At 43.0% G+C, this 22,792-nt stretch overlaps 1 protein-coding gene across 6 annotated transcripts in view; it reads right to left on the reverse strand.

Moving 5' to 3' along the window:
• Window positions 1-22,792, reverse strand: part of LOC121586539 (receptor-type tyrosine-protein phosphatase U) — a 293,456-nt gene that overhangs the window by 182,690 nt on the left and 87,974 nt on the right. For all 6 annotated transcript variants that reach the window (XM_041903296.2, XM_041903293.2, XM_041903295.2 and 3 more), the window contains exon 2: window positions 13,078-13,206. In XM_041903296.2, the coding sequence (XP_041759230.2) occupies window positions 13,078-13,206 (129 nt within the window). The remainder of the gene's footprint in view (window positions 1-13,077; window positions 13,207-22,792) is intronic.

The following is a 22,792-nucleotide window of genomic DNA, read 5'->3' on the forward strand; positions in this document are numbered from 1 at the left end:
AATGTGATGAAATAAATAAAAGCTGAAATAAATCATTATCTCTACTATTATTCTGACATTTCACATTCTTAAAATAAAGTGGTGATCCTAACTGTCCTAAGACATGGAATTTGTACTAGGATTAAATGTCAGGAATTGTGAAAAACTGAATTTAAATGTATTTGGCTAAGGTGTATGTAAACTTCCGACTTCAACTGTATATATACTGACATCATGTGACACTTAGATTGCACACAGGTGGACTTTATTTAACTAATTATGTGACTTCTGAAAGTAATTGGTTGCACCAGATCTTATTTAGGGGCTTCATAGCAAAGGGGGTGAATACATATGCACACACTTTTTTTCCGTTATTTATTTTTTAGAATTTTTTTAAACAAGTGTTGTTGTTATTTTACTTCACCAATTTGGACTATTTTGTGTATGTCCATTACATGAAATCCAAATAAAATCAATTTAAATTGCAGGTTGTAATGAAACAAAATAGCAAAAACGCCAAGGGGGATGAATACTTTTGCAAGACACTGTAATTATTGTTTGGATAACATTATTTACTATTTAGTATTGATTTTTATCTTTACTTTTTTCACTCTTTATGTGATGTGCACTGCAGAGAACACCGGAATAAGAAATATCACTGAATTATCACAGTGAATTATTGTAATGTTTGTTTATGTGTCAATTAATCCCATAAGGGATGGGTTGATTTGACACAAAAATAAAATGTCATTCATTCATTCATTTCATTCATTGTTAGGTATGGGACCTGAATCACATACCACGAAGCGATAATTTTTCTATACCAAACCATGGCATGACAGTTTCCTGCCATTTCCTACATACACCTTATGAAATGCAAACAACATATCCGTTACACAAGTCTTCAGCCACATGTCAGCTGCATTTCTAGACCTGCATTAAGATGCTGGGAGTAGACCTGAGAGAATGGGGAGAGGCCAAAAACATTTCAGAAGGCACTAGTGGCCAAATTCAATATGCATTGATTCTGTTTCTATACTGAACAAAAATATAAACGCAACACGTGTTGGTCCCATGTTTCATGAGCTGAAATAAAATATTCCAGAAATGTTCCACATGCACAAAAGGTTTATTTCTCTCACATTTTGTGCAGAAATGTGTTTACATCCCTGTTGAAATTGTTGCATTTTGAGTTTATATTTTTGTTCAGTATATGTTGTATATTTTTATCCAAACCATTTATGCAATAATCCTCAGTTTTAATGGAATTGACGCCTCTGTTTCCCGCCCTTCTCTCTCTCCCGCCCTGTCGTTCTCTCTCCCTCCCTCTCATTCTCTCTCTCCCTCTCTCTCCCTCCTTCCCTTCATCTTTGCAGTGTTTCCACACCATTGGTGTTCTGGTGGTCTCTGGGTCTCAGATCCATATTATTAATCAAATCAAATCAAATGTATTGGTCACATACACATGGTTAGCAGATGTTATTGCAAGTGTAGTGCAATGCTTGTGCTTCTAGTTCCGACAGTGCAGCAATATCTAGCAAGTAACATCTAACAGTTCCACAACAAAAACCTAATACACACAGATCTAAGTAAAGGAATGGAATAAGAATATATAAATATATGGATGAGCAATATCATTATCAGAGTGACATAGTCTAAGATGCAATAGATAGTATAGAATATAGTATATACATACGAGATGGGTAATGAAAGATATGTAAACATTATTAAAGTGCCATTATTAAAGTGACTAGTGTTCCATTTATTAAAGTGGCCAGTGATTTTTAAGTCTGTATGTAGGCAGCAGCCTCTCTGTGCTAGTGATGGCTGTTTAACAGTCTGATGGCCTTGAGATAGAAGCTGTTTTTCAGTCTCTCGGTCCCAGCTTTGATGCACCTGTACTGTCCTCGCCTTCTGGATAGCGGGGTGAACAGGCAGTGGCTCGGGTGGTAGTTGTCCTTGATTATCTTTTGGCCTTCCTGTGACATCGGATGCTGTAGGTGTCCTGGAGGGCAGGTAGTTTGTCCCCGGTGATGCGTTGTGCAGACCACACCACCCTCTGGAGAGTCCTGCGGTTGTGGGCGGTGCAGTTGCCGTACCAGGCAGTGATACAGCCCGACAGGATGCTCTCAATTGTGCATCTGTAAAAGTTTGTCAGGGTTTTAGGTGACAGGCCAAATTTCTTCAGTCTCCTGAGATTGAAGAGACGCTGTTGCGTCTTCTTCACCACACTGTCTGTTTGGGTGGACCATTTCAGTTTGTCAGTGATATGTACGCCGAGGAACTTAAAACTTTTCACCTCCTCCACTGCTGTCCCGTCGATGTGGATAGGGGGGTACTCCCTCTGCTGTTTCCTGAAGTCCACGATCATCTCCTTTGTTGAGTGAGAGGTTATTTTCCTGACACCACACTCCGAGAGCCCTCACCTTCTCCCTGTAGGCTGTCTCATCGTTGTTGGTAATCAAGCCTACTACTGTTGTGTCGTCTGCAAACTTGATGATTGAGTTGGAGGCGTGCATGGCTACGCAGTCATGGGTGAACAGGGAGTACAGGAGGGGGCTGAGCACACACCCTTGTGGGGCCCCAGTGTTGAGGATCAGCGAAGTGGAGATTATGTTTCCTACCTTCACCACCTGGGGGCGGCACGTCAGGAAGCCCAGGACCCAATTGCACAGGGCGGGGTTGAGACCCAGGGCCTCAAGGTTGATGATGAGCTTGGAGGGTACTATGTTGTTGAATGCTGAGCTATAGTCAATGGACAGCATTCTTACATTGGTATTCCTCTTATCCAGATGGGATAGGGCAGTGTGCAGTGTGAAGGCGATGGCTATTGCATCGTCTGTGGACCTATTGGGGCGGTATGCAAATTGAGGTGGGTCTAGGGTGACAGGTAAGGTGGAGGTGATATGATCCTTGACTAGTCTCTCAAAGCACTTCATGATGACAGAAGTGAGTGCTACGGGGCGATAGTCATTTAGTTCAGTTACCTTTGCATTATTGGGTAGAGGAACAATGGTGGCCATATTGAAGCAAGTGGGGACAGCAGACTGGGATAGGGAGAGATTGAATATGTCCGTAAACACACCAGCCAGCTGGTCTGTGCATGCTCTGAGGACACGGCTAGGAATAATGTCTGGGCCGGCAGCCTTGCGAGGGTTAACACGTTTAAATGTCTTACTCACGTCGGCCACGGAGAAGGAGAGCCCACAGACCTTGGTAGCTGGCCGCTTCGGTGGACTGTGTTATCCTCAAAGCGGGAAAATAACTTGTTTAGCTTGTCTGGCAGCAAGACATCGGTGTCCGCGACGTGGCTGGTTTTCCTATTGTAGTCCGTGATTGTCTGTAAATCCTGCCACATATGTCTCGTGTCTGAGCCGTTGAATTGCAACTCCACTTTGTCTCGATATTGACGTTTTGCCTGTTTGATTGCCTTGCGGAGGGAATGACACTCTGTTTGTATTCTGCCATATTCCCCGTCACCTTGCCATGGTTAAATGCGGTGGTTCGTGCCTCCAGTTTTTCGCGAATACTGCCATCTATCCACGGTTTCTGGTTAGGGTAGGTTTTAATAATCACAGTGGGTACGACATCTCCTATACACTTCCTTAAAACCCACTCACCGAATCAGCGTATACGTCTATATTATTCTCAGAGTCTACCCGGAACATATCCCAGTTTGCGTGATCAAAACAATCTTGAAGCGTGGATTCCGATTGGTCAGACCAGATCTAATTCCACTTTGTTGTCTAGGGACCGGACATTAGTGAGTAATATACTCTGAAGCAATGGGTAGTGTGCGTGCCTCCTAAGTCTGACTAGGAGACCGCTCCGGCTCCCTCTCCTCCAGTGGCGTTGTTTTGGGTCGGCCTCTGGAATCAGTTCAAATGCCCTGGGTGGTGCGAACAAAGGATCCACTTCGGGAAAGTCGTATTCCTGGTCGTAGTGCTGGTAAACTGACGCTGCTCTGATATCCAATAGTTATTCCCGGCTGTATGTAATAACAATTAAGATTTTCTGGGCTAACAATGTAAGAAATAATACATAAAAAAACAAAATACTGCAAAGTTTCCTAAGGACTAGAAGCGAGGAAGCCCTCTCTGTCGGCGCCATCTTGTCAGAGGGTTTCGATAGATATACTAAGATATACCAATCTGCTGCGGTGTCCGATAGATATACTAAGATATACCAATCTGCTGCGGTGTCCGATAGATATACTAAGATATACCAATCTGCTGCGGTGTCCGATAGATATACTAAGATATACCAATCTGCTGCGGTGTCCGATAGATATACTAAGATATACCAATCTGCTGCGGTGTCCGATAGATATACTAAGATATACCAATCTGCTGCGGTGTCCGATAGATATACTAAGATATACCAATCTGCTGCGGTGTCCGATTGATATACTAAGCTGTTGTCTCAATAAGAGTGTCTTTATTGTAGGAATTTAAACCCTTGGAAAGTTATTGGGTTAAAGATGTGCTGTAGCATTTACAGCACCATAAAAAATGAATCCCCAATGGGTAAGTCTATAGATTGTTTATGCGGCGGAATGGTGATTTTATGTTGATATATTTCAAGAGAAATACTGTAAGATCTTTTCATGAAAGACACCAACCAGGATTGGGGTTCAATTTTCTCACAGAGAAAACATAGAAAACATCACTTGATAATTTGCGTTATTTTATGGGCAAGTGAGTAACGGCAGTAAATGGCCACAATGAATGACGTACATTATTTTTTCAATTCAGAAATGGATACCAACTGTTACACATAATATGTAAACATAAATACACTCTCACAAAGCAGCTTGAATAATTGTCTAAAAGGTTGTCTGTCTATCAAGTGATCTTTGCCTGTGCGCTGTGGGTTTGTTAGCTACTGCCTCAAGTAGACCCCACAATAGGTACTTGGCATGGAGAACCCTCAACAGAGTAGCTAATTTCATATAGTCTTTATTTCTCATCCCAGAGAGAGAAAGTGTCTGTGATGATGAACAAAGACATTACTGAATCATCCCACTTCAACGTTTTAAAGCCACACACGCGCACACTCCACTTCAATCCCACATTTAACCCATCTGAAGACCTCTAACAGATGAAAAGAATACAAATTAGATCAAAAAGGAACATTAAAAGGTTTGTGTTTTTTCCACTACTGGTCCCTGAGGAAGACCAGGAAGTGTAATCAGCAGTGTGACCCAATCAGCATTGACCCATGGCCAATCAGCCAATCCCAGGGAGGGAGTTTGTTAACGAACCCTGTTCTGCCTCCGGAGCAGAGAGAGGTGTGTGTGTGCGTGCCCAGAACAGCGGAACAAGTGTTTAATAACACAGCAGATGCATTATGCAGAATCCGGACGCTCTGCAGGGACCATTTCTTACGCTACACACACACACACACACATACACACACAAATATCCCATCATTACATGCGGCGCCCGCACATGGACAGTTTCTCTGAGGCGTGGAGAAGCTCATACACCATTTCCCTCAACAGTGGCAGGAAGCTTTAAATAAACATGCATGTTGTATGTTTGCAGCAAATATGTGCACGGAATAAGGTTTGGGCCCTCAGAGTGTGTGTGTGTGTGTTTGGTTTTACTATCCTTTTGGGGACAAGAAGTCCTCAGACAATTTGGGAAATTTCGCCGGTCCCCACAACGAAAAAGGCTATTTTAGGCTTAGGGGTTTGGTTTAGGGTCATGGTTACAATTAGGTGTTAGAATTAGGGTTGGGGTTACGTTTAAGAGTTACGTTTAGATTTAGGGTTAAGGTTAAGGTTACGGTTTAGGGAAAATATGATTTTGAATGGGAATCATTTGTTTGGTCCCCACAAGATAGTAAAACAAGTGTGTGTGTGTGTGGAACGAGACTTGGCCCCCCTGTTGAAGCATGACTAACTCACAGCGATTGATCACATGCAGAGAGACCACCTGGCAGTGTGTGGATGATGGAAACAGAGCTAATGGAAATGTTGGGCCTGTTTTCCTTCCCTCCTGTTTCAAACACAGCAGGCTGCAGAGGGAAGAACGGCTCATAATAATGCTGGAATGGAGTGACTGGAATGGTATCAAACACATGGAAACCATGTTGTTGATGTATTTGATACAACATTCCATTGATTCCATGGAAACAATGTGTTTGATCCGTTTGGCACCAACCTCCTGTTGTTTGTTGATAACCAGGTGGTGAATCGCATCTCCGCATGTCTGGCAGACATATCAGTGTGGCTGTCGGATCACCACCTCAAGCTGAACCTCGGCAAGACGGAGCTGCTCTTCCTCCCGGGGAAGGACTGCCCACTCCATGATCTCGCCATCACGGTTGACAACTCCATTGTGTCCTCCTCCCAGAGTGCAAAGAACCTTGGCGTGACCCTGGACAACACCCTGTCGTTCTCCGCTAACATCAAAGCGGTGACCCGATCCTGCAGGTTCATGCTCTACAACATTCGCAGAGTACGACCCTACCTTACACAGAAAGCGGCACAGGTCCTAATCCAGGCACTAGTCATCTCCCGTCTGGATTACTGCAACTCGCTGTTGGCTGGGCTCCCTGCCTGTGCCATTAAACCCCTACAACTTATCCAGAACGCTGCAGCCCGTCTGGTGTTCAACCTTCCCAAGTTCTCTCATGTCACCCCGCTCCTACGCACACTCCACCGGCTTCCAGTTGAAGCTCGCATCTACAGCCCCCCTACCTCTACGGAAGCACAGTTCCCGCTCAGCCCAGTCAAAGCTATTCGCTGCTCTGGCACCCCAATGGTGGAACAAGCTCCTCCACGACGCCAGGACACCTTCCGGAGACACTTGAAACCCTACCTCTTTAAGGAATACCTGGAATAGTATAACAGTAATCCTTCTACCCCCCAACCCCCCCCAAAACCTAGCTAGTATACTAACTTACTCTCAAATCAACAGTACAACAGCTAGCATAGTAACTTAAGCTCAAATCAACAGTACAGCAGATAGAATACTAACAGCTCATACCAAATAGTGAACCAGATAGCGTACTTACAGTACCTCAACTCAACAGTTCTATTTGCAGTTTTTTTTCTCCTGTTTCAAAACCTAGCTAGCATACTAAATTAGGTTCAATCAAAGCCTGAAAGAATCAAACAGCTAGCATACTAACATACTGACAGGCTCAAATAAAATACTCCACCAGCTAGCATATAGTAACCTAAGCTCAAATAGGGCTTTTGCGGTGACTGTATTACCGCCACACCGGCAGTCACGGTAATTAGGCTTCTCCAAGCTCTGATGCTGCTGGTCATTACTAGCCTACCAAACCTGCTAACTGCATGGTACTCAGCACTCTATTGTCCCTCTAATCACTCTGACATCAATGCAAATGTTTTAGAAAATCTAATCAAACTCTTCATGAGAGCCCATGAGCATATGTTGCGCAACAGTTCTATAGACTATGCAATTGCGGGATAAAACAGAGTGATGGCCGCTAATAAAAAGAGGAGGATCCCATCAGCTTTCTATAGGGTAGACCTACTATATTTATTTCTCAACTTTTCAACTTTCCTGGCGCAGTGGTCTAAGGCACTGCATCGCAGTGCTAACTGTGCCACTAGAGATCCTGGTTCGAATCCAGGCTCTGTCGCCGCCGGCTGCGACCGGGAGACTCATGGGCGGCGCACAATTGGCCCAGCGTCGTCCAGGGTAGTGGAGGGAATGGCCGGCAGGGATGTAGCTCAGTTGATAGAGCATGGCGTTTGCAACGCCAGGGTTGTGGGTTTGATTCCCACAGGGGGCCAGTATAAATAAAATATGTATTCACTAACTGTAAGTTGCTCTGGATAAGAGCGTCTGCTAAAATGACTAAAATGTAAAAAAATGTAAAATGAGTATAGCCTACCGGGCTGACATGAAAATAAATCACGGGAAGAAGCGTCCTCCATTCACTATTTAAGTGCATAGATTCCTTATTTTTTCCCCGCTGCCCCTGTTTCGATACAGGTGCATGATAATGGTCCATTCTAAATCAAAACAAATGTCAAACATATATTAGTATATGTAAAGATTAAATCAAGAATAGTCTGATGGGAGACAATATTAGCCTATCACTTGTGAATTATAATAATAAATAATAATATGCCATTTAGCAGACACTTTCATCCAAAGCGACTTAACAGTCATGCGTGCATACATTTTTTGTGTATGGGTGGTCCTGGGGATCAAACCCACTACCCTGGCGTTACAAGCGCCGCGCTCTACCAGCTGAGCTACAGAGGACCACCATTATATATTATAACTTGTGAATGATGCCCAGCATAAGAAACAATGCCTTTTTTTTTGTTGACTTTTTCTAATCATAGTGGCACACCTCATGTAGCCTAGCCCATAGGCCTATATGTTTTAATAAGGTTTGTATCACAACTAAAGTGGCCAAATAATTTCTTAAAATTAAGCACATTTATCCGCTTTACAAGGGGTGTAGAGCCTAACTGGCATATATAAGCAGCGCGTGAGTTTCAAGTAAAAATGCACCTTTCTAATAAAAGCATTACTTGCATAAATGCATTTTAAATTTGAGGCATTATCAAGTGCTTGTCAAATTGTGAATGAGAGACTATTGGAGTGTGTACAGCCTGCGCAAAAAAACTAAGCAAAGCTCATGCCTTTCAAGCGACTTTTTTCAAATTGTCATTAGAGTCTCATCATGCAGCCTTATAATGTATTAAAAAGCCAAACATATAGCCCAACATTAATAACTCTAAATTAAGCATATAGGAGTACCTATTTATTTGTAACCGCTCAACACAGAATAGCCGCATGTGCGCACTCCCTCAAATCGTTTGGAGAAAATATTTATATTTTATTCAGCTTTGTTCAATTGTATTCTTCATACTATGAAATAATATAAAATAGTGCCACGGAATTCTCGTCAGCTTAATTAACTAGTGTAGCCTACAGCGATTTGGCATAGCCAGATCAGGACCTAACATAAGGACAGCACAGAGTATGCTATTCATTTCTTCTGTAATAGACTACATTTTCTTCATATCATGCTTCTTTAGACCTGTCTAAAATAAATAATGGATTTATTGTGAAGGTGTAGGCTATATTACATGGATTTATTAGACTTTTTAAAATGGCTTGTAGGCTATGTGTGGAAGCCAGGGGTGGTCCTCTGTAGCTCAATTGGTAGAGCATGGTGCTTGTAACACCAGGGTAGTGGGTTCGATCCCCGGGACCACCCATACGTAAAAATGTATGCACACGACTGTAAGTCGCTTTGGATAAAAGTGTCTGCTAACTGGCATATTATTTTTATGCTAAATGTGTTTATGTTAATTAACGGTAAATTACTGTGAAACCGACAGTTATTTGATTGACAATCACCGGCAGACTAAATTTTGTGACCGCCACAGCCCTAGTCGTGACCGCAGTAAAATTCATTTTAATCTCCTTTTATGCATTCAGGACATGCGTTGGTAGTACCCTAACGACCATTGGGTTGCTAATGGACTGGTAGTCAGGGCTCTATTGTCCCTCTAACCACTCTGAGATCAATACAAATGCAATTGAAAATCATATCAAAAACGTATCATCAAAACAGTATTGTGCTTTTAAAACTCACCTCACTGTGATGATCAATTTGAAGAAAGAAGTTCAAAAACAGGCTGAAACTGAGTTTAAAACATTGTCCTTGTGGATGTTGTTTCAAAGCCTAACACAATGAAATGGACAACGCTTTCTAAGGTGATGATTAATTCAAACACCCATATGCATATTAGAGTTTATGCATAGGCTTATGAGCCCAATCCTGAAAAAAGCCCTGAATTAAAATAATGATTGTGCAGTTATACAATACATAGCCTACCAGCATATTATGCATGGAAGAAAAACATAAAACAAAACTGATTTAAGATGTCTTTGGAAAATAATAGGTCTAGCCTATACTCCAAAATTAAACAAATTTGAGTAATTGTCTTTGAGTGTGGACTGTATTATTATGCATACTGGATGGACTGGGTTACCTTATGCTACGCTCCAACATTTCCATCCACGAGTCTAAGCAAGGCTGTTGGTTCATTGATTGTGCAGGGCGGGTTACAGTTAGCTTATAATTATAGTGAATTTGTATTTGATTTTGAATAGCCTAGTAATAGGGCATTTTTTTATATTTTCATAATTAATAGGCTGACATTACCTTTAGCTACATAATATCTCACCACCATGCATTTCCATCTTATCCTCTCTCTCCTTTATTCCTTTCTCCATCGCACAGACGGGCTGTCAGCAGTTTAGTGAAATATGTTTTGTTGTGAAAACATGTTACTATCGATGTTCACGAACAGGTTTCACTTGGTTTCCCAAATTAAGCACTGGGTAGCTACAGGAACAGGGTTGGAGAGCCCATCGCATTCAGAGTTTTGGCGGAATATCACCTGTCGCGCAACAAGAGCATGCTCCTCAAACAGTGGTTGACGCATGGAGTGAAATAACTGTTCTTACAGTGGGGGAAAAAAGTATTTAGTCAGCCACCAATTGTGCAAGTTCTCCCACTTAAAAAGATGAGAGAGGCCTGTAATTTTCATCATAGGTACACGTCAACTATGACAGACAAATTCAGAAAAGAAAATCCAGAAAATCACATTGTAGGATTTTTTATGAATTTATTTGCAAATTATGGTGGAAAATAAGTATTTGGTCACCTACAAACAAGCAAGATTTCTGGCTCTCACAGACCTGTAACTTCTTCTTTAAGAGGCTCCTCTGTCCTCCACTCGTTACCTGTATTAATGGCACCTGTTTGAACTTGTTATCAGTATAAAAGACACCTGTCCACAACCTCAAACAGTCACACTCCAAACTCCACTATGGCCAAGACCAAAGAGCTGTCAAAGGACACCATAAACAAAATTGTAGACCTGCACCAGGCTGGGAAGACTGAATCTGCAATAGGTAAGCAGCTTGGTTTGAAGAAATCAACTGTGGGAGCAATTATTAGGAAATGGAAGACATACAAGACCACTGATAATCTCCCTCGATCTGGGGCTCCACGCAAGATCTCACCCCGTGGGGTCAAAATTATCACAAGAACGGTGAGCAAAAATCCCAGAACCACACGGGGGGGACCTAGTGAATGACCTGCAGAGAGCTGGGACCAAAGTAACAAAGCCTACCATCAGTAACACACTACGCCGCCAGGTACTCAAATCCTGCACTGCCAGACGTGTCCCCCTGCTTGTCCAGGCCCATCTGAAGTTTGCTAGAGTGCATTTGGATGATCCAGAAGAGGATTGGGAGAATGTCATATGGTCAGATGAAACCAAAATATAACTTTTTGGTAAAAACTCAACTCGTCGTGTTTGGATGACAAAGAATGCTGAGTTGCATCCAAAGAACACCATACCTACTGTGAAGCATGGGGGTGGAAACATCATGCTTTGGGGCTGTTTTTCTGCAAAGGGACCAGGACGACTGATCCGTGTAAAGGAAAGAATGAATGGGGCCATGTATCGTGAGATTTTGAGTGAAAACCTCCTTCCATCAGCAAGGGCATTGAAGATGAAACGTGGCTGGGTCTTTCAGCATGACAATGATCCCAAACACACCGCCCGGGCAACGAAGGAGTGGCTTCGTAAGAAGCATTTCAAGGTCCTGGAGTGGCCTAGCCAGTCTCCAGATCTCAACCCCATAGAAAATCTTTGGAGGGGAGTTGAAAGTCTGTGTTGCCCAGCGACAGCCCCAAAACATCACTGCTCTAGAGGAGATCTGCATGGAGGAATGGGCCAAAATACCAGCAACAGTGTGTGAAAACCTTGTGAAGACTTACAGAAAACGTTTGACCTGTGTCATTGTCAACAAAGGGTATATAACAAAGTATTGAGAAACTTTTGTTATTGACCAAATACTTATTTTCCACCATAATTTGCAAATAAATTCATTAAAAATCCTACAATGTGATTTTCTGGATTTATTTTCCTCATTTTGTCTGTCATAGTTGACGTGTACCTATGATGAAAATTACAGGCCTCTCTCATCTTTTTAAGTGGGAGAACTTGCACAATTGGTGGTTGACTAAATACTTTTTTCCCCACTGTATATGTATTTCTCAGCTGCTCATTTTAAGCACAGCTCTGCTATAAAACCGAAGTAGCCTATCCATTCCTAACTAATTTGACATATTAGTAAAGACAATATTAAATAGAGAATAGTCTGATGGGTGAAAATATGATCACTTTATGCGAGAACAGCTGTGCAGCCTGAGGCAAGGAATTGAGTGCAAGCTTTTTTTCAGACTTTCTCAAAGCATCAATAGCCTATAGTCACATTATGCAGCCCATATATGTTTTGATTTCAAAGACATTCTAAGGTTTGTATCATTCACATCTAAAGTTGCCAAATAACTCTAAATCTAGCCTATAGGACCTGTTTCAAATTATAAATTTCACGCTCAACATAGCCACTTCATATGCACACTTGCTCCGGAATGGGAAAAATATCCTTTCTATTTTATTCAGCTAAGTTCAATTAAATTCTTCTTACTATAAACTAATATAAAATAATGGTCCTTATAAGCACATCTTCAGCTAAATTAACAAGCCTACAGCCTATGGCATGGAGCATAGCCAGATAACATACAGTAGGCCAACTCATTTTCTGTTCTTGTAAAATACATTTTATTCATTTCATAATGTTTCTTTAGACTGGACTAAAATAAAAAATGGATTTATTGTGATGGTGTAAATTATACAGCTTTTTTGGGACTTTTTAGATGTAGATGTTCCAAAGGCACACATCAGCAGCTTGAATGCAGCAAGTATGTGTGGAGGCCTGGAGATGCTAAAGTCGTTTATGTTAATTAATGGGCAATTACCGTGAGACCGGCAGTCTTTTGCATGACAATAACCGGCGGACAAAATGTCATGGCCGCTACAGCCCTAGGCTAAAAAAACATAGTCCAACTGTCCAAATACTCCATAACAAATAGTAAAGTGTGCATTTGGAAAAGGGGGTAGAGTTTTTGGGACCCTTTGCTAAAACTTACATCAGAAATTATGATAATCAGAAAGAAATGTAGATGAAGACCTAAGGTTATGAAGCACATTGTAACAGTGTTGAGATTTACCTCGCAGCAGGTCTGGGGTTGTGTGTGGCCAGTTGTATGTCCTCATCAGCTGCCAGTCAAAGTCGTCCTCCTGTCCCTGCTTGTACTCACACAGCCCAGGGTCAGAGTCATCGTCAAAGGTACAGCCAGCTGTAGGGGAAAGAAAGAGAGGGGAAGTGGTGGTTAGAAGGCATCAATAGTGAAGAAATAAGTTACCATTGCGTTCAACAACTTAGAACTCAAACAGTCTTTGTGGGTCAAAGTCTATTGCCCTGCTCTTCAAGCTAGAATAACATACACTATACAGTGCATTCGGAAAGTATTCAGGCCACTTGAATTGTTCCACATTTTGTTACATTACAGCCTTATTTTAAAATATATATATTTACATTTTAGTCATTTAGCAGACGCTCTTATCCAGAGCGACTTACAGTTAGTGAATACATATATATTTTTTTATACTGGCCCCCCGTGGGAATCGAACCCACAACCCTGGCGTTGCAAACGCCATGCTCTATCAACTGAGCTACATCCCTGCCGGCCATTCCCTCGACGACGCTGGGCCAATTGTGCGCCGCCCATGAGTCTCCCAGTCGCGGCCGGCTGCGACAGAGCCTGGATTCGAACCAGGATCTCTAGTGGCACAGTTAGCACTGCGCCACTCAGGAGTACTTGAGTATATATATCCTCATCAATCTACACACAATACCCCATAACGACAAAGCGGGAAAAGGTTTTTAGATTTTTTGCAAATGTATTAAAAATAATAAACAGAAATACCTTATTTACATAAGTATTCAGAACCTTTGCTATGAGACTCGAAATTGAGCTCAGGTGCATCCTGTTTCCATTGATCAACCTTGAGATGTTTCTACAACTTGATTAGAGTCCACCTGTGGTAAATTCAATTGATTGGACATGATTTGGAAAGGCACACACATGTGTATATAAGGTCCCACAGTTGACAGTGCATGTCAGAGCAAAAACCAAGCCATGAGGTCAAACAAATTGTCCGTAGAGCTATGAGACAGAATTGTGTCGAGGCACAGATCTGGGGAAAGGTACCAAAAAATGTCTGCAGCATTGAAGGTCCCCAAGAACACAATGGCCTCCATCATTCTTAAATGGAAGAAGTTTGGAACCACCAAGACTCTTCGTAGAGTCTGGCCAAACTGAGCAATCGGGGGAGAAGGGCCTTGGTCAGTGGGTGACCAAGAACCCGATGGTCACTCTGACAGAGCTCTAGAGTTCCTCTGTGGAGATGGGAGTACCTTCCAGAAGGACAACCATCTCTGCAGCACTCCACCAATCAGGCCTTTATGGTAGAGTGGCTAGACGGAAGCCACTCCTCAATAAAAAGCACATGACAGCCCACTTGGAGTTTGCCAAAAGGCACCTAAAGGACTCTCAGACCATGAGAAACAAACTTCTCTGGTCTGATGAAACCAAGATTGAACTCCTTGGCCTCAATGCCAGGTATAACATCTGGAGGAAACTTGTCACCATCACTACCGTGAAGAACGGTGGTGGCAGCACCATGCTGTGGGGATGTCTTTCAGTGGCAGGGACTGGGAGACTAGTCAGGATCGGGGGACGATGAACGGAGCAAAGTAGAGAGAGATCCTTGATGAAAACCTGCTCCAGAGTGCTCAGGACCTCAGACTGGGGTGAAGGTTCAACTTCCAACAGGACAATGACCCTAAGCACACAGCCAAGACAATGCAGGAGTGTCTTCGGCACAAGTCTCTGAATGCCCTTGAGTGGCCCAGCCAAAGCCCGGACTTGAACCCCATCTAACATCTCTGGAGAGACCTGAAAATAGCTGTGCAGCGACGCTCCCCATCCAACCTGACCGGGCTTGAGAGGATCTGCAGAGAAGAATGGGAGAAACTCCCTAAATACAGGTGTGCCAAACTTGTGGCGTCATACCCAAGAAGACTCGAGGCTGTCATTGCTGCCAAAGGTGCTTCAACAGAGTATTGAGTAAATGGTCTGAATACTTATGTAAATGTTATATTTCATTATTTTATTTTATTTTTGCAAATCATTATGGGGTATTGTGTGTAGATTGATGAGGGAAAAAACAATTGAATCCATTTTAGAATAAGGCTGTAACGTAACAAAATGTGGAACAAGTCAAGTGGTCTGAATACTTTCCGAATGCACTGTATATACAAAAGTATGTGGACACCCCTTCAAATTTGTGGATTCGGCTATTTCAGCCGTTGCTGAAAGGTGTATAAAATCGAGCACACAGCCATTCAATCTCAATCATAGGATGCCACCTTTCCAACAAGTCAGTTCGTCAAATTTCTGCCATGCTAGAGCTGCCCCGGTCAAATGTCAGCGCTGTTATTGTGAAGTGGAAACGTCTAGTAGCAACAACGGCTCAGCCATGAAGTGGTAGGCCATACAAGCTCACAGAATGGGACCGCTGAAGCGCGTAAAAATCGGCTGTCCTCTGTTGCAACACTCACTCCCAAGTTCCAAACTGCCTCTGGAAGCAACATCAGCACAAGAACTGTTTGTCGGGAGCTTCATGAAATTGGTGAATTTTTTTTCCAACATCTAGTGGAAAACCTTCACAGAAGAGTGAAGGTTGTTATAGCAGCAAAGGGGGACCAACTCCATATTAATGGCTCTGATTTGGGAATGATATGTTCAACGAGCAGTTGTCCACATACTTTTGGTAATGTATTGTAGATCCAGTAAATAATTAAAATAATTAATATTTCCTAGTTTGTCTGTTTTTGTGTGGGAACCACTTTTTTGAGGGGATCAATGAAATGACAAAGAAAATCCATACCTCGTAGCTATACTTTGTTCTTTGGGAAGCGCAAGAGAAAATTGTTCTCAAAGACATACAATGAATAATGAGCTCTATTAGAGGACAACAGCAGCACTGCCACTATGGGCACTCAGGCCCAAACACATGACATCATCAAGGGCAGACTATAAATGCCTACATCAACAAACTGTAGACTCCTCGCAGCTAAAAAGCCATATTTTCTGTCCAAATAACATTTAATAGTGGTAGTCTAGGTGGCATTGTAGCATGGCGACAGTGTCTGACTGAGTGTAAGAGCCACATGACCAGGTCTGGCTGAGTATAATGCTTTTGTCCTCCTGTCCATTTCCCCCTGGGGAATCAATGGTCTGCATCCCAAATGGCACCCTATATAAGTGCACTACTTTTGACCAAGGCTCATAGGGAACTATATAGGGAATATGGTGCCATTTGGGACAGAGCCATGGTCATTTGGCCCCATTAGCCCTGTGGTGTGAAAATAGCAGGCCAGCTACAGGTCACTGAGATAGGGCTGAGATGACAGGCGGTGGCGGTGCTGCCAGAGTAGGGAGGTAGTGGCACCATCACAGCTGATGGGGATGGCGGGGAGGGTGTGTGTGTGGGGTGGGGGGGGGCTCTCAGCCAGACAGTGAGTGAAGGTGACCTTTACCACCCTGTCAGGCTCATCATCCCAGTTCCTAGTACCCTCTCTCAGCTCTAACCATACCAACCACAGGATTTAAAGCCAGCAGCTACATAATAACCGAGAACAAAATGGTCCTAAATGAAACACAATCGCTAAATGCTGCATGTCTCCTATGCCCAAATAATGGACAATACATACCATGATATACTGTACACAGAATAAAAAGACCCCTCTGAAAAACAAGTTTGTTGATAAGGTGAATAGACTAAGTAATACTACTCAGGTTGCTCTTCTCTGTGTCACGGAGGCTCTCCGTACTGCTAAAGCTAACTCCCTCTCCTCTGCTCTTATCCTTCTAGACCTATCCTCTGCCTTTGATACTGTGAACCATCAGATCCTCCTCTCCACCCTCTCCGAGTTGGGCATCTCCGGCGCTGCTCACTCTTGGATTGCGTCCTACCTGACAGGTCGCTCCTACCAGGTGACGTGGCGAGAATCTTTCTCCGCACCACGTACTCTCACCACTGGTGTCCCCCAGGGCTCAGTTCTAGGCCCTCTCCTATTCTCTCTACATACCAAGTCACATGGCTCTGTCTACAACATTCGCAGAGTACGACCCTACCTTACACAGAAAGCGGCACAGGTCCTAATCCAGGCACTTGTCATCTCCCGTCTGGATTACTGCAACTCGCTGTTGGCTGGGCTCCCTGCCTGTGCCATTAAACCCCTACAACTTATCCAGAACGCTGCAGCCCGTCTGGTGTTCAACCTTCCCAAGTTCTCTCATGTCACCCCGCTCCTCCGCACACTCCACTGGCTTCCAGTTGAGGCTCGCATCTACTACAAATCCATGGTGCTTGCCTACGGAGCTGTGAGGGGAACGGCACCTCCTTACCTTCAGGCTCTGATCCTACACCCAAACGAGGGCACTACGTTCATCCACCTCTGGCCTGCTAGCTCCCCTACCTCTATGGAAGCACAGTTCCCGCTCAGCCCAGTCAAAGCTATTCGCTGCTCTGGCACCCCAATGGTGGAACAAGCTCCCCCACGACGCCAGGACAGCGGAGTCACTGACCACCTTCCGGAGACACTTGAAACCCTACCTCTTTAAGGAATACCTGGAATAGTATAAAGTAATCCTTCTTCCCCCACCCCCCATAAAAATTATCATAAGTTGAATGCACCAATTTGTAAGTCGCTCTGGATAAGAGCGTCTGCTAAATGATGTAAATGTAAATGTAAATGTAAATGTTGCTATTGGCTATGGTACCAGCGGAGAGCCACAGTCTCTGCCCTTGGCGTGAGTTGGACTGAACCAGTGAGAGTAGCAGGAGTGGAACACTGGTGGTGGGTGGACAAGCAGAGGACATGCATATCACTTCACATAAAGCCCAGTTTACTTCCACACGCACCGTACCCTATCTTACACACACACAAACACACATGCACACGGACACTGCCCTGTCATGGCTCTCCATTAACTCACACATTTCCCTGGCATGGTAGACAGGTCAAAAGGACTCTACTTTAACTCAAACAGTCCACAGGATCCCTGCACAGCCTTATAGAGGATCTAGACAATTTATCTAACGTCTATGGATTACAACCGAACTATGATTAGTGTACCATATTACATATTGGATCGCTAAAAAATACAACTTTTACATTACTGTGTTGTTGACCAATAAAATGGTCTGATGGTGAAGTGTATTCATATCCCGAAAGAAAGAAATGATCTCACTACAAAATTGTTTTATAGAAAGTTAGCAAAAATAGATCAATTGGAATTAAAGTCTAAGTATTGTCCATTAGTTTACTCTAAATGGTAAAGAAGGAAATATATATTTTTAATTAAATATGGGGGATTGGAAATGATGCAAACAATTACATTGATAGAACCCACAATCTGCAATATTAAAGCTGCAATATTAAATCTGCAATATTAAAGCTGCAATATTAAATCTGCAATATTAAAGCTATTAGGCCTTGGCAGGACCAGAGCACTGAACAGGACTTGTGTTAAAGAGCCACTCTGACTCCATGCCAGGCCCTGCTTAAAGGCATCCCACCTAGCCGGCAGGAACACACACACATACACACACACTCACGCACACACACACAAACAGGCACACACACGCACACGCCAGTTGCCCGCTGTTCTCCATCTGTTTTCTTTGTTAATTTGGACTAACTTTTCTCCTGTTTGAAACAGCAGGTGGGCTGGGCAGGCTGGCAGAAGGCATTCCCCTTACAATAAACAACCAAGACACTTTCTCTTTCTCCTCTGGTCTTTAAGGGAGACGCGTCCCCTCTCCAGGCTGTGGAGAGGAGGAGGAGGAGGATGAGGAGGAGAGGAGGAGAGGAAAGGCAGCCCCCATGGCTTAGCCTTATACAAAGTTTCTCCTCAATGGAGGACGCCTTGCTTGGTTTCAGGAAGTGAATGTCACCATCATCAGATACGTTCCACTGAATTCTCTCATTAACTCATCATTCATATGCTCTTCTGCCACACACACACACACACACACACACACACACACACACACACACACACACACACACACACACACACACACACACACACACACACACACACACACACACACACACACACACACACACACACACACACACACACACACACACACACACACACACACACACACACACACACACACACTCCTCTGTGCCCAAATGAGCTTCTCATGCAACGGAAGGCCTATCCCATGTAATTAGAATAGTAATGTGCATTTGTGTGTATCTAGGGTGTGTGTGTGTCTGTGCATGTGTTGTGTAATCTAATTAAATATTCACCTGAACGAAATTATGACAAACTTCTGTAATTTCTGCTAAAATGAATGGTGGAAAGGCTTGTAAGAATAAATGATAAATGTGTGTTTACTAACAACAGAAAACAGACCAGACGCAGAGCACTTCCTGAAGTTGAAACTGTCCAGAGACAACAGCAACCAAAGTGTTATTCTCTTCCCATGTAGCAGCCGTTAGTCTTTAGTTAATTGCTTATAATTGCACAGATAGCACACGGCCACACACTCACACTCACACGGATTAGGCTCCAGAGCAACCTGTGGTGTTGTAGACATACAGATAGAAAACATTAAATCACACACCGATGGAAAGGGCCCAAAATAATAGCTGTCGCTACTGACATGTCTCGGAGGTAGAAGAGAGAGAGAGAGAGAGAGAGAGAGAGAGATGGGGAGGGGAGGGGGGAGAGAGAACAAAGCGGTATGAATAAATAAAGTGTGTAAGAAAGGATCACTCTGAACTTTAAAGGTACGAGAGGCAAATTGTTGAACAACATCCCCCGTTTGTAGGCCCTGTAGCAGCCCCCCCCCTTCCACCACACACAGGGATATGAGCCTGTAGTTGGAGGGTTTTACTGGCTTTGATGTATTCTATGCTAGCCATGTTCTAGCTGTCCTCCTACTGTAATACTGTCTCCCCTAATATAGCTTCCTTGCTCTAGCTTCTATTAGATAAAACACTAAATCCTGAAGCTTCCTTACCTCTTCCTCTAACTCCACCCCCACCCACCCACACACACACACAGTGTTTCCTGGCAACAGTTTATAATCCTGTTAAAACAAATGTGACTCTAACTACAAATGTGACTAACTAAAACACTAAATCATGAATGATTTCATCTGAGAAGGACATTGGTTATTTCAACTTAATGACTGCCTCAGGATCAGAGACTGAAGGACGCAACGACCGCTGCCATCAGTGAAGATATATAATTCCACGCCACCAGTGGCATATCAACTAGAATCATGTGTGCCATCCAATCCCTACAAGATTGCATTTTTACTACATAATAAAACATGTACGAAATTCCAATTTGCTATCCCTTGAAGCTCTTTCACTGCTTTCACATTTCAGCTCCCACCAAACCGTGTACCTACTGTATACTTATTGAAAAACATAGAATAAAGCTTGGGCAGATGTAGAACTAACCAGCTGTATTCTAATGGCCACCTTCCAATCACAACTCCTCAAAGGCAGTAGAGGAGAGGAAGAGAAGAGGAAGTGGAGGACAGGAGGAAGAGGACAGGATGGGATGGAAAGGCACTGATATACAGTACCAGTCAAAAGTTTGGACACACCTACTAATTTAAGAGTTTTTCATTATTTTTACTATTTTCTACATTGTAGAATAATAGTGAAGACATCAAAACTATGAAATGACACATATGGAATCATGTAGTAACCAAAAACGTGTTAAACAAATAAATATATTTTTATATTTTAGATTCTTCAAAGTAGCCACCCTTTGCCTTGATGACAGCTTTGCACACTCTTGGCATTCTTTCAACCAGCTTCATGAGAATGCTTTTCCAACAGTCTTGAAGGAGTTCCCACATATGCTGAGCACTTGTTGGCTGCTTTTCCTTCACACTGTGGTCCAACTCATCCCAAACCATCTCAATTGGGTTGGGGTTGGGTGATTGTGGAGGCCAGGTCATCTGATGCAGCACTCCATCGCTCTCCTTCTTGGTCAAATAGCCCTTACACAGCCTGGAGGTGTGTTGGGTCATTGTCCTGTTGAAAAACAAATGATAGTCCCACTAAGCCCAAACCAGATGGGATGGCGTATCGCTGCAGAATGCTGTGGTAGCCGTGCTGGTTAAGTGTGCCTTGAATTCTAAATAAATCACAGACAGTGTCACCAGCAAAGCACCCCCACACCATAACACCTCCTCGTCCATGCTTCACGATGGAAACCACACATGCAGAGATCATCCGTTCAACTACTATACGTCTCAAAAATACCAAAAATCTCAAATTTGGACTCATCAGACCAAATGACAGATTTCCACCAGTCTAATGTCCATTGCTCGTGTTTCTTGGCCCAAGCAAGTCTCTTCTTATTATTGGTTTCCTTTAGTAGTGTTTTCTTTGCAGCAATTCGACCATGAAGGCCTGATTCACAGTCTCCTCTGAACAGTTGATTTTGATATGTGTCTGTTACTTGAACTCTGTGTAGCATTTATTTGGGCTGCAATTTCTGAAGCTGGTAACTCTAATGAACGTATCCCCTGCAGCAGAGGTAACTCTGGGTCCTACTTTCCTGTGCCAGTCCTCATGAGAGCCAGTTTCATCATAGCGCTTGTTGGTTTTTGCGACTGCACTTGAAGAAACTTTCAAAGTTCTTGACATTTTCCAGATTGACTGACCTTCATGTCTTAAAGTAATGATGGACTGTCGTTTCTCTTTGCTTATTTGAGCTGTTCTTGCCATAATATGGACTTGGTCTTTTACCAAATAGGGCTATCTTCTGTATGCATTACAGGTGACTACCTCATGAACCTGGTTGAGAGAATACCAAGAGTGTGCAAAGCTGTCATCAAGGCAAATGGTGGCTATTTTGAAGAATCTCAAATATAAAATGTATTTTGAATTGTTTAACACTTCTTTGGTTACTACATGATTTCATTTGTATTATTTCATAGTTTTGATGTCTTCACTATTATTCTAGAGTGTAGAAAATAGTAAAAATAAAGAAAAACCTTTGAATGAGTAGGTGTGTCAAAGCTTTTGACTGGTACTGTATACAGTGGGGGAAAAAAGTATTTAGTCAGCCACCAATTGTGCAAGTTCTCCCACTTAAAAAGATGAGAGAGGCCTGTAATTTTCATCATAGGTACACGTCAACTATGACAGACAAATTGAGAAATATTTTTCCAGAAAATCACATTGTAGGATTTTTAATGAATTTATTTGCAAATTATGGTGGAAAATAAGAATTTGGTCACCTACAAACAAGCAAGATTTCTGGCTCTCACAGACCTGTAACTTCTTCTTTAAGAGGCTCCTCTGTCCTCCACTCGTTACCTGTATTAATGGCACCTGTTTGAACTTGTTATCAGTATAAAAGACACCTGTCCACAACCTCAAACAGTCACACTCCAAACTCCGCTATGGCCAAGACCAAAGAGCTGTCAAAGGACACCAGAAACAAAATTGTAGACCTGCACCAGGCTGGGAAGACTGAATCTGCAATAGGTAAGCAGCTTGGTTTGAAGAAATCAACTGTGGGAGCAATTATTAGGGAAATGGAAGACATACAAGACCACTGATAATCTCCCTCGATCTGGGGCTCCACGCAAGATCTCACCCCGTGGGGTCAAAATGATCACAAGAACGGTGAGCAAAAAATCCCATAACCACACGGGGGGACCTAGTGAATGACCTGCAGAGAGCTGGGACCAAAGTAACAAAGCCTACCATCAGTAACACACTACGCCGCCAGGGACTCAAATCCTGCAGTGCCAGACGTG

This window comes from Coregonus clupeaformis, chromosome 17 (assembly GCF_020615455.1).
Source record: "Coregonus clupeaformis isolate EN_2021a chromosome 17, ASM2061545v1, whole genome shotgun sequence".
Taxonomy (NCBI): domain Eukaryota; kingdom Metazoa; phylum Chordata; class Actinopteri; order Salmoniformes; family Salmonidae; genus Coregonus; species Coregonus clupeaformis.